The sequence below is a fragment of the Schistocerca gregaria genome, chromosome 2 (genome assembly GCF_023897955.1).
Source record: "Schistocerca gregaria isolate iqSchGreg1 chromosome 2, iqSchGreg1.2, whole genome shotgun sequence".
In the NCBI taxonomy this organism is placed as follows: Eukaryota; Metazoa; Arthropoda; class Insecta; order Orthoptera; family Acrididae; genus Schistocerca; species Schistocerca gregaria.
In genome coordinates, this window is record NC_064921.1 from 837978778 (window position 1) to 837989918 (window position 11141).

Consider the following 11141-nt stretch of genomic DNA (forward strand, 5'->3'; position numbering starts at 1 on the left):
TTCAGAGGTTCAAGTGTACCACGAAAACGTTGGAAACGTTGAAGCACTAGCATCGGACCACTATAATTCTGTGATGTTTCGTATGTATAGTTGTAACTAAAACTTATTGTTGATACATATGAAAAGCTATACACAAGCCAAATCGCGTTTCCTTACATATAGTTTTTAGTGGTCCTTTTAGGTTTGTCGGACTTGTTACTTGTGAACCAGTAACAAGTGGGCGCAGAAACTTATCCAGGAAGATGGATTTAAGGATGGTCCATAAGTCTGATTAAATGAAGAAACTTCATAAGAATACACTGCAGAGAGCTACCATTAAAACTTTTCTTCAGGAATTTACTAGTTTTCAGATGCCCCAAAGCATTTGGAATATATAATCACGAGATGAGACGGCCACATAGCCGAAAAGCTTGAGGTTATTTATTTTATTACTATGTTCACGTGAAACTAATTTTTGTTCCGCATTCGAAAGTAGCTTAATAGCTGAAGTTGTTCAATATTGCAAACGGAAGTACAGTAAATTGACAATTTTATTCAGCTAACGACAACAAGAATGGGAAAAAATGAACATTTAAACCCCAATTGTTGGCTGTGAAGTCAATCACAACCAGAATAGAGGGCTGAATGTCTGAAAATTGTATATACCCAACGAACACTTAAAATTTGGCTGTTTTTGAACGGACATCTCATGCTGAAAATGGGCACCTGAGGATGAACTTGGAATAGAAATGTCTCATGACTCATCAAAATTTAAACGAGTGTAGCTTATAACTCTTCATCTGTACTTTAAACAGAAACATTGAAACATTCGAATACTTTTGGAACGGATTTCGTATATTGTGAATGGGCGTCTTAAGACGAGCTTGAATTGGAACGTCGTATGACACATCAGAAATGAAATGTGTATATCACATAAGTCTTTATCTACACGTCGAATAGGAATATTAATAAAATAAAAATTCATTTTTTTACACACCTGGTATATTGAGAAGGGGCGCCTAAATATGAAATGGGCTTTAAAATGACACATGATACACAGAAAAAAACATTTGTTGCGTATATTTCATTTATATGTCGAATATAGATATTAAAGAGGTAAAAATTCAGGTATTTTTGAACAGATGTTACATACTGAGAATGAGCACCTGAAGATGTACTTGGATTTGAAACATTGTACGAAACTTTAAAGCAGAAACGTGCGTAGCAATAATTCTACACCTGTATGCTGAATAGAGATATTATAAAAATGAAAACTCGACTTTGGCTTGAACAGGGATCGTAAACTGAGAATGGACACCTTAAGATCAGTTTGGGATTGAAACATTGTGCGACATATTAAAAATGAATCACCTGCAACATGTCTCCCTTCTTGTATACATTGACTGAAAGTATCGCAAAAATTAAAAAAAATCCTGTTTTTTGAACAGATTTACTATACTGAGAATAGGCGCCTGAAGATAAGCTTGGTTTTGAAACGTTTCGTTGTACATAATACATATTCGCTTTCAGTGGCAGTTGGGAGGTGGGTGAACGAGCTGCACTAGTTGAGAGCTCTGTGCTTGATGGAAAGAGTGTCGAGCCCACCAGCACGGTAATATCGTCTCACCTCATGTTTCGTCCCCTGGTGCCCGGCTGCCGCTGGCGAGGTGACGTCGTAATGCGGTCGTGTGCTTCTGCGCGCTGCCGCGTCGGCTGCTACCCGCAGAGTGTCCGCGTCTTCTGTGGGAAGGAGGAGGAGCTGCAGTCCGCTAGGTGGCGCCGACCGCCGAGGAGTACACGCGCTGCCGCAGGCGCAGCCGTTTTTATTTTCCCGGCACAGCAGGCGCCGCCGCAGCGGGGTAGAGGGGAGCGGCTGGTGCGGTGCATCTGGAGCACACCGAGCCACCGGACCGGAGGGGGAGGAGAGCCGAGGAGAGATAACCCGTACTGATTGTTTCCTCCCTGCCCCGCCTAATGACTCCTTCGCCTAAATGCGTTTCCACACGTCATTACCGCTCGTATGCTGCCATCCACATTCGGGCAACGAGAGCTCGTTTCCCGATTCGCGCTTTCGCTACATCCTCCGACCAGACTTCCCTTAGTCCGAGGTCGTGTGAAGTCGTCTGGTAATGTTTTTCCTTGCAGTTTCGTGACCCACGTTGGTAAAAGGCTGACAGTCGAACCGGACGTACTTGGTTCGACTCTCAGTAGTTATTTTTTTATGCGGGGATGTGACCTACTGGTACAGACCAGCCACTTGCATTGTTAGGGTATTTTTGAGATTAATCTGACCATTGTTTCTCTTGTGTGGTAGCAGTGAATTACCTGGTAAGTCCAGAATGAGATTCTCACTCTGCAGCGGAGTGTGCGCTGATATGAAACTTCCTGGCAGATTAAAACTGTTTGCCTGACCGAGACTCGAACTCGGGATCTTTTCCTTTCGCGGGCAAGTGCCCTGCCAACTGAACTACCCAAGCACGACCCACGGCCCGTCCTCACAACTATACTTCTTCACAACTGTACTTTGCAGAAGCTTTCCTGCGAACCTTGCAGAACTGCTTGGGTAGCTCAGCTGGTTGAGCACTTGCCGCGAAAGGCAAAGGTCCCGATTTCGAGTCTCGGTCCGGCATACAGTTTCAATCTGCCAGGAAGTTTCATATCAGGGCACACTCCGCTGCAGAGTGAAAATCTCATTCTGGAAACACCCCCCTGGCTGTGGCAAAGCCATGTCTCCGCTATATCCTTTCTTTCAGGAGTGCTAGTTCTGCAAGTTTGAAAGGTAAGAGACGAGGTACTGGCAGAAGTAAAGCTGTGAGGACGGGGCGTGAGTCGTGCTTGCATAGCTCAGGTGGGCTGCAATAAAAAAAACTGAGTGAATGGATCAATAACGAACTTCAAAGGGCGTCTAGGGACGTCCACCACGAACAATTGCAACGAACTATAACGAACAAAATGAGATTTAAAAAAAAGGTGGTGAGCACTTGTCCGCGAAAGGCAAAGGTCCCGAGTTCGAGTCTCGGTTCGGCACACAGTTTTAATCTGCCAGGAAATTTAGTACCTGGTAAGTGTTCCAACTAATTACGGCTTTTTTATGTATAGTCACGTGAGTGCTAATGCGTGCTAGTTTGCGTGGCTGTATCATAACGCGTTTCGAAATACAGGACGTGACAGTTATCCGACCTTTGCTGCTGTTTACTGACGAGTTGATTAGAGAGGTTTCTTAGCACCATAAATAGCGAATCGGGGTGGACCAACGATTCCAAGTAGCCTTGGCCATAATTGACGGGTTACGTTCCTTTTTTCCTTCTGGCTGTATTGATGCGGCCCATGACGAATTCCTATCTTGTGCTAACCTCTTCATCTCAGACTAGCATTTGCAATCTACGTCCTCAGTTATTTGCTGGATGTATTTCAATCTCCGTTTTCCTCTACAGTTTTACCCTCTACAGCTCCATCTAGTACCATGGAAGCTATTCCGTGATGTCTTAATAGATGTCCTACCATCCTCTCCCTTCTTCTTGTCAGGGTTCTCCAGGCATTTCTTTCCTCTCCGATTCTCTGGAGAACCTCCCCATTTCTACTTTATCAGTCCAGCTAATTTTCAACATTCTTCTGTAGCACCACATGTCAAATTCTTCGGTTCTCTTCTTTTCAGATTTCCTCACAGTCTGTGTTTCACTACCGTACAGTGCTGTGCTCCAACCGCACATTCTCGGAAATTTCTTCCTCAAATTAAAATCTATGTTTGATACTAGTAGACTTCTCTCGGCCAGAAAAGCCTTTTCGCAACAGCTGGTCTGCTGTTTATGTCCTTGTTCCGTCCACTCATATGTTATGTTGGTGTGTAGGTAGCAAAACTTCTTAACTTCATGTATTTCGTTATCACCATTCCTCATGTTAAGTTTTTCACTGTTCTCATTTCTGCTCTCACTACTTTCTTCTTTCTTCGATTTGATCTCAACTCATACTCTGTACTCATTAGACTGTCCATTCCATTTGATAGCTCCTGTTATTCTTCCTCACTTTCACTGAGGACAGCAATGTCATCAGCGAATCTTATCATTGATAGCCTTTCACCTTGAATTTTAATTCCACTGTTGAATCTTTCTTTTATTTCCATCATTACTTTTTCGATGTATAGATTGAATAGTAGGGGCGAAAGACAACAGCCCTGTCTTACATCCTATTTAATCTGAGCATTTCTTTCTGGTTTTCTACTCTGTATAACGACATATTTTACTTTTGGTATACGTTTCTGCTGCACTGCTTATTTACTTACTCGTAGTGATTACGAGGTTACATGGTGAACTCTTTTCGGCGTTTTGCAACCAATGAGCGTATCTGTGCAGACGCTATAATAGGTATGACATTGTTCCTCAAGGCTATGTTAGTTTCTGTGTCTACGTGTGGCACATTATGCTAACATCTTAACTGATATGACGCGATCCATATTGCATCTTGGAGCGTAAGAATCGGTTGTCTTTCTGTTATAACAGCTAAGACGTAAGCATAATGTGTCATACACAGATATAGAAACTGACACAGACTTAAGGAACAATGTTATACCTGTAATACCATCTGCACAGATACGCCTGATGATGACAAATCCTCGAAAGGAACTCATCTTGTAACGTTGTGATCTCTACGAGTAAATAAGTCAAACTGTGGCAAAAATTAAATTTTTCGTTCTTCGACTTCATGCATGCTGCGGGCACACTAGAAGAGAAACTGTTGAACATAACATTCTGTGTAAGTACACGAAACATCATAGTAGCATGTGACATATAAAACCACATGATGGCAATGGGGGGGGGGGGGGGGGGGGGAAGCTTCAAGAGCAGAAAATGTAACCGTGTCATCCTCAAGGTGTGCGGAATCCTTGAACAGCCAGTCAGTGAACATGAGAATACTTTTACCTCTTATTTGTAACTCAATCTGACAGGCTTTCGTCGGTATCTTCAGTCTTCTTTACAGATGACGCAGCAACAGAAAGAGATGCAGTGGCAAATTCTCACAGTCAGTTTTAGTGGGCGAATGAGAAGTCGGTGATCGTCAAGAGATGCGACGAGACTTGGAGAGTAATGTGTATTGACTGTGGGTAGGCAAATCTGGTGTCCGAGATGAACAGGTATGCGGTACTCTTTGTACCTCTTGGTCTAGCGGCGTCTTTCCCACGGTGGACTTGCACCTGCGGCCTGCTCGTGCCATCTGGTGCGTTACTCCTTGCACCTGACCTAAAAAGCCTTAGGTAGGTTAGCGCATCAAGGTAGACAAAACCGTAGCAAATGAAATATGGGTCCGGAACTAAGTAACCAGGCTGGTGAAGACAGTCAGCTTATAAAGGGGCTATCGAAAAGTCTGGCCTCACTATGTAGACATACTCTGGATAAATTCCTTGTTTGGCCAAGCTTGCTCTGTTCAAACCAATTACAGTACATGACAGAGAGTTCTAAATATTAATTATGCCATTCTACTCGCGTAAGGAGCGAGTGCCTCGTATCACCTCAGGAGATATAATAATAACCTCAATAATAGTTGATGGTGTTATTATTAGAATAACACTTTCGGCTTAAAACAGACAACGTGCTAACTGTTGTCACTCTCGATATTAAACAATCATTCTTCATTCAGTTAGCGTATGATACGAAGACCTGATGTTGCTCGACGGCTCAGTGGGTTGCTGTTGTTGTCGTCAGTCCTGAGACTGGTTTGATGCAGCTCTCCATGCTATTCTATCCTGTGCAAGCTGCTTCATCTCCCAGTACCTACTGCAACTTACATCCTTCTGAATCTGCTTAGTGTACTCATCTCTCGGACTCCCTCTACGATTTTTACCCTCCACGCTGCCCTCCAACGCTAAATTTGTGATCCCTTGATGCCTCAAAACAGTGGGTAAGGGATTACAAATCTAAAGGTCGGATATTCGATCGCCAGTCGGTTCGAGAAAGTTTTCTGGGACTTATCACTCTCTAACCTCCGGAAATATACACATCAAAAAAAGTTTTGCATCACCTCGGTTCCGAGAGTTCTGGAACCTGTACAGAAAATTGGAAAAGAGATCAACATAAACCTCATTTCCGCCCATTTTATTGCTCACGAAAACCACACATTGCATGTTGTCCCACCATACAGCGTGACCTTCAGAGGTGGTGCTCCAGACTGCTGTATATACCGGTAACTCTGATACCCAGTAGCACATCCTCTTGCGTTGATGCACATCTGTATTCGTCGTGGCATACTATTCACAAGTTCATCAAGGCCTGGTTGGTGCAGATTGTCCCATTCCTCAACGGCGATTCGGCGCAGATCCTCAGAGTGGTTGGTGGGACACGTCGTCATTAAACAGCCCTTTTCAATCCATCGCAGGCATGAAACTTCCTGGCAGATTAAAACTGTGTGCCCGACCGAGACTCGAACTCGGGACCTTTGCCTTTCGCAGGCTAGTGCTCTACCATCTGAGCTACCGAAGAAGAACGTCCATGAAGACGAATGCCTCGCCAATATGCTGCCGATATGGTTGCACTGTCGGTCGGAGGATGGCATTCGCGTATCGTACAGCCGTAATGGCGCCTTCCATGACCATCAGCGGCGTACGTCGGACCCACGTAATGCGACCCCAAAACATCAGAGAACTTCCACCTTGTGCACTCGCTGGACAGTGTGTCTAAGGCGTTTCGCCTGATGAGGTTGCCTCCAAACATGTCTCCGACGATTGTTTGGTTAAAGGCACATGCGACACTCATCGGTGAAGAGAACGTGATGCCAATTCTGAGCGGTCCATTCGGCATGTTGTTGGTTCCAACTGTACTGCGATGCATGGTGTTGTGGTTGCAAAGATGTACCTTGTCGTGTACGTCGGGAGTGAAGTTGCCCACCATGCCACCTATTGCGCACGTTGTGAGTCGTAACACGACGTCCTGTGGCTGTACGAAAAGCATTATTCAACACGGTGGCGTTGCTGTTAGGGTTCGTCCGAGCCATAATCCATAGATAGCCGTCATCCACCGCAGTAGTAGCCCTTGGGCCGCCTGAGCGAGGCAGTTTATCGACAGTTCTTGTCTCTCTCTGTATCTCCTCCATGTCCGAACAACATCGCTTTGGTTCACTCTGAGACACCCGGACACTTCTCTTGTTGAGAGCCCTTACTGGCACAAAGTAATAATTCGGACGCGATCGAACTGCGGTATTGGCCGTCTATGCATGGTTGAATTACAGAAACACGGGCCGTGTACTTCCTTCCTGGTGAAATGACTGGAACTTATTGGCTGTCGGACTCCCTCCGTCTAACAGGCACAGCTCATGCATGGTTGTTTTCATCTTTGAGCGAGTTCACTGACATATCCGAACAGTCAACGGGACTGTGTCTGTGATACAATATCCACAGTCAACGTCTATCTTCATTAGTTGTGGGAACTGGGATGATGCAAAACTCTATTTGATGTCTGTTTTTTGGGTACATGGCCGGTCGGACTCTACGTTAATAGTATATCCCCCTGCAATTGTCTCGGTAAATCAGTTAAGTAATTGAAGAACGGCAAAGGTGTACCATCTCTAGTAAGACAATGCCATTGCGGTGTCCAAACAAACCTTCGGGTGGATGAGAGCTTTTGCTCACTTTACCTTGCGGGAACCAGAATTATAATGTTTGTGCGTACACCTTCAACATTAGTCCAAGTCGTACGGGTTCAGCGAGGTGTAGCTCACTTATTTGAACCGACCAGGAAGTCTCTGACCAGTTTCTTTCTTTTTTTTAATTTCAGTATCTGAGCACATTCTTATCACCAACAAAGGTCAACCACGACAAAAGGCCGTTTGTTGTTAGAACTTATTAACGCCCTTCAGCCATGGCACATTAATTGAATATGGGTCAAAACACAATACATTTTTCACACGAGTACAATGATGTAAGATAAGGCTTCAGAGAAGCCGTTATGACCTTGCGAATGATAAAGGGAGAAAAACTAAAGAAAAATCAAGACACGTGCGTAGGATCTGTCGAGCTGGAAGAAGCAGTAGTAAAATGGAACGAAAAGTTCGAAATCCTGAGACAAATCGGAGTAAGCTATAGGGAAAGATGAATATTGTACAGTATGTACACAAATCAAGAGGGAAAAATAGGAAACAAAGGACAAGAACGAAGTGCTTGGATTAAGAAGAATATGAGACAGGAGTGTACTCTTTTGCTCCTAGTGTTCATGCCATACGCCAATGTAGCTGTGGCGGAAATAAATAAAAGAAAGGTACAAGAATGGTATTAAAATTCAAGGTGGAAGGATATCAAGGATAAGATCTGAAGAAGACATTTCCATCTTCGGTGAAACTTACGAATTGCAGCACCTCTCGAATGGACTGGTTTAATGAGTACAGAATATCGACTTAGTGTAAACCAAAGAAAGACAAAAGTAATGGGGAGTAGCAGAATCTAGATTAGAGGCAAACGTAACATCAGAATTGGTAATCACAAAAATGACTAAGCTGAGGAATGCTCCGGCCTTGCAAGTAATATAACACACGACGGACGGTGGTAGGAGGACATAAAAACACAGATTATCAGAAGCAAAGAGGGCTTTCTTGGCAAAGAGAATCTTAGCATCAAACATCGGTCTTCATATGAAGAGGAATTTCTGAGAATGTATGTTTGGAGAACAGCATTATGTGGTAGTGAATCATAGACTGTTCGAAAACCGGGAAGCAAGACAACGGAAGCGCCTGAAATGAGGTGCTAGAGAGGGATTTTGAGAGTTAGATGAACTGATAAGGTAAGGAATGAGGAGATTCTCCTCACAATCGGCGAAGAAAAGAGCATGTGAAAGACACTGACAAGAAGAAGGGACAAGGTGACAGGACACGTGCAAGGCTACTAAGGAATGCCTTCCACGGCACTTGAGCGAGCTGCAGAGGGTAAGGATTGTAGGGGAAGACAGAGATTGGATTACAGCCAACAAATAATTGAGGACGTAGGGTGCCAGTGCTAGAGTGATACGTTGGGACAGGAGAGGAATTCCTGGTGGGCTGCAACGAACCAATCAGAATGCTGATGACTAAAAAGAAGAAGTTAATATGTATATTAGCAGTCTGTGCATAATCCCAATTGAATGTGCAGTTGCTATAATTTGGATGGTACACTTCTATATAATTTGTAACAATGCGTCATGCGTTGGGTCGTGGGGTCCCCAGTTTGGCGTAATGTTGTGCCACAATCTCTCGTGGTCTTGTACACCTCCAAACCCCTCTCTCAGCACCTACCACACACATTTATTCGCTGTTTCATTTACTACTTCCCTCGGCCGTACCGGCTTGCCTTTCACATCTCTCACACACAGTCAAACCATACACCCTCCTCCCCCTCTTTTTCTCTCCACAGTGTTGGTCATTCCACAGTTGAAGGGCTTATTTCAGTAGTGGTACAAGTCCATATTGTTCATTCTGAGATACAGAGTCCTAAAGTTAAATGAGTGCTGAAAAATCTGCAGTTGAGATACCAGAAATATACTTGAATACAACAGTATATTCCGGAGGTACGCACAAAACATCATCCGAAATTAAGCTAAACGCGTTCTCTGAAAATTATTTCGAGCAGTTAGCTCACGAGCCGACGCCAATAGTAAACGGTTGTGAAAACAAATGATCATGAGTTGATAACGAACATCAAAACGGACACAGGGATAAGTGAACACAGGGTTGGCGTAGCGAGACTGAATATTGTAACCCCCAAATCCTCCAAAAATAAACGAAAAATATACCCATTCAAAAAAGCAGATAAAAATTCACTTCACTCCTTCCTAAGAGATAGTCTCCACTCCTTCCAAATTAACAACGTATGTGTAGACCAAATGTCGCTTAAATTCATAGAAATAGGATCGGCAGCAATTGAGAGTTTTGTACCAAATAAATTAATAAACGAAGAAGCCGATGCCCGATGGTACACAAAAAGGGTCACAACACTGTTGCAGAAACAACGAAAAAACCATGCCAAATTTAAACAGATGCAAAATCTCCAACACTGGCGGTCTTTTACAGAAACTCGAATTTTAGCGCAGACTTAGATGCGAGATGCTTATAATAGTTTCCACAGCGAAACTTTGTCTCTAAGCCTGGCAGAAAATCCATTGAGATTTTGGTCGTACGTTAAGTATACTAGCTGCAAGACACAATAAATGCTCTCTCTGTGCGTTAGCAATGGAGATATTATCGAAGATAATGCTGCCAAAGCAGAGTTACTAAACACAGCCTACCGAAATTCCTTCACCAAAGAAGACGAAGTTAATATTCCAGAATTCGAATGGAGAACAACTGCCAGCATGAGTAACATAGAAGTAGATATCCTCGAAGAAGTGAAGCAGCTTCAATCACTTAATGTGATTCTGGTCAGACTGTATACCAATTAGGTTCCTTTTGGAGCATGCTAATGCAATAGCTCCATATTTAACAATCATATACAACCGTTCGCTCGACGAAAGATCCGTACCCAGAGACTGGAAAGGTCACAGGTCACACAAATATTCAAGAAAGGTAGTAGGAGTAATCCACTAAATTACAGGCCCATATCATTGACGTCGATATGCTGCAGCATTTGGGAACGTATATTGCGTTCGAACGTTATGAATTACCTCGAAGTAAACGGTCTATTGACACACAGTCAATATGGATTTAGAAAACATCGTTCTTGTGAAATACAACTATCTCCTTACTCACATGAAGTGTTGAGTGCTATTGGCAAGGGATTTCAGATTGATTCCGTATTTTTGGATTTTCAGAAGGCTTTTGACACTGGACCACACAAGCAGCTTGTAGTGATATTGCGTGCTTATGGAATATCGTCTCAGTTCTGTGACTGGTTTTGCGATTTCCTGTCAGAGAGGTCACAGTTCGTAGCAAATTACGGAAAGTCGTCGAGTAAAACAGAAGTGAATTCCGGCGGTCCCTAAAGTAGTGTTATAGGCCCTCTGCGGTTCTTTACCTATATAAATGATTTGAGAGACAATCCGAGCAGCCGTCTTAGGTTGTTTGCAGATGACGCTGTCTTTTATCGATTAGTAAAGTCATCGGAAGATCAAAACAAATTACTAAACGATTTAGAAACGATTTCTGTATGGTGTGAAAATTGGCAATGGACCCTAAAAAAAAAATCTTTCAGTTCATCCACATGAGTTCTAAAACGA

General features: G+C 43.4%; 1 protein-coding gene across 1 annotated transcript in view; it reads right to left on the reverse strand.

Moving 5' to 3' along the window:
- LOC126335191 (uncharacterized) overlaps window positions 1-1762 on the reverse strand; it is a 185965-nt gene extending 184203 nt beyond the window's left edge. The window contains exon 1 of the mRNA XM_049998190.1: window positions 1607-1762. Coding sequence (XP_049854147.1) covers window positions 1607-1611 — 5 coding nt within the window. The 5' untranslated portion in view covers window positions 1612-1762. The remainder of the gene's footprint in view (window positions 1-1606) is intronic.
- Between the last annotated feature and the right edge of the window lie 9379 nt (window positions 1763-11141).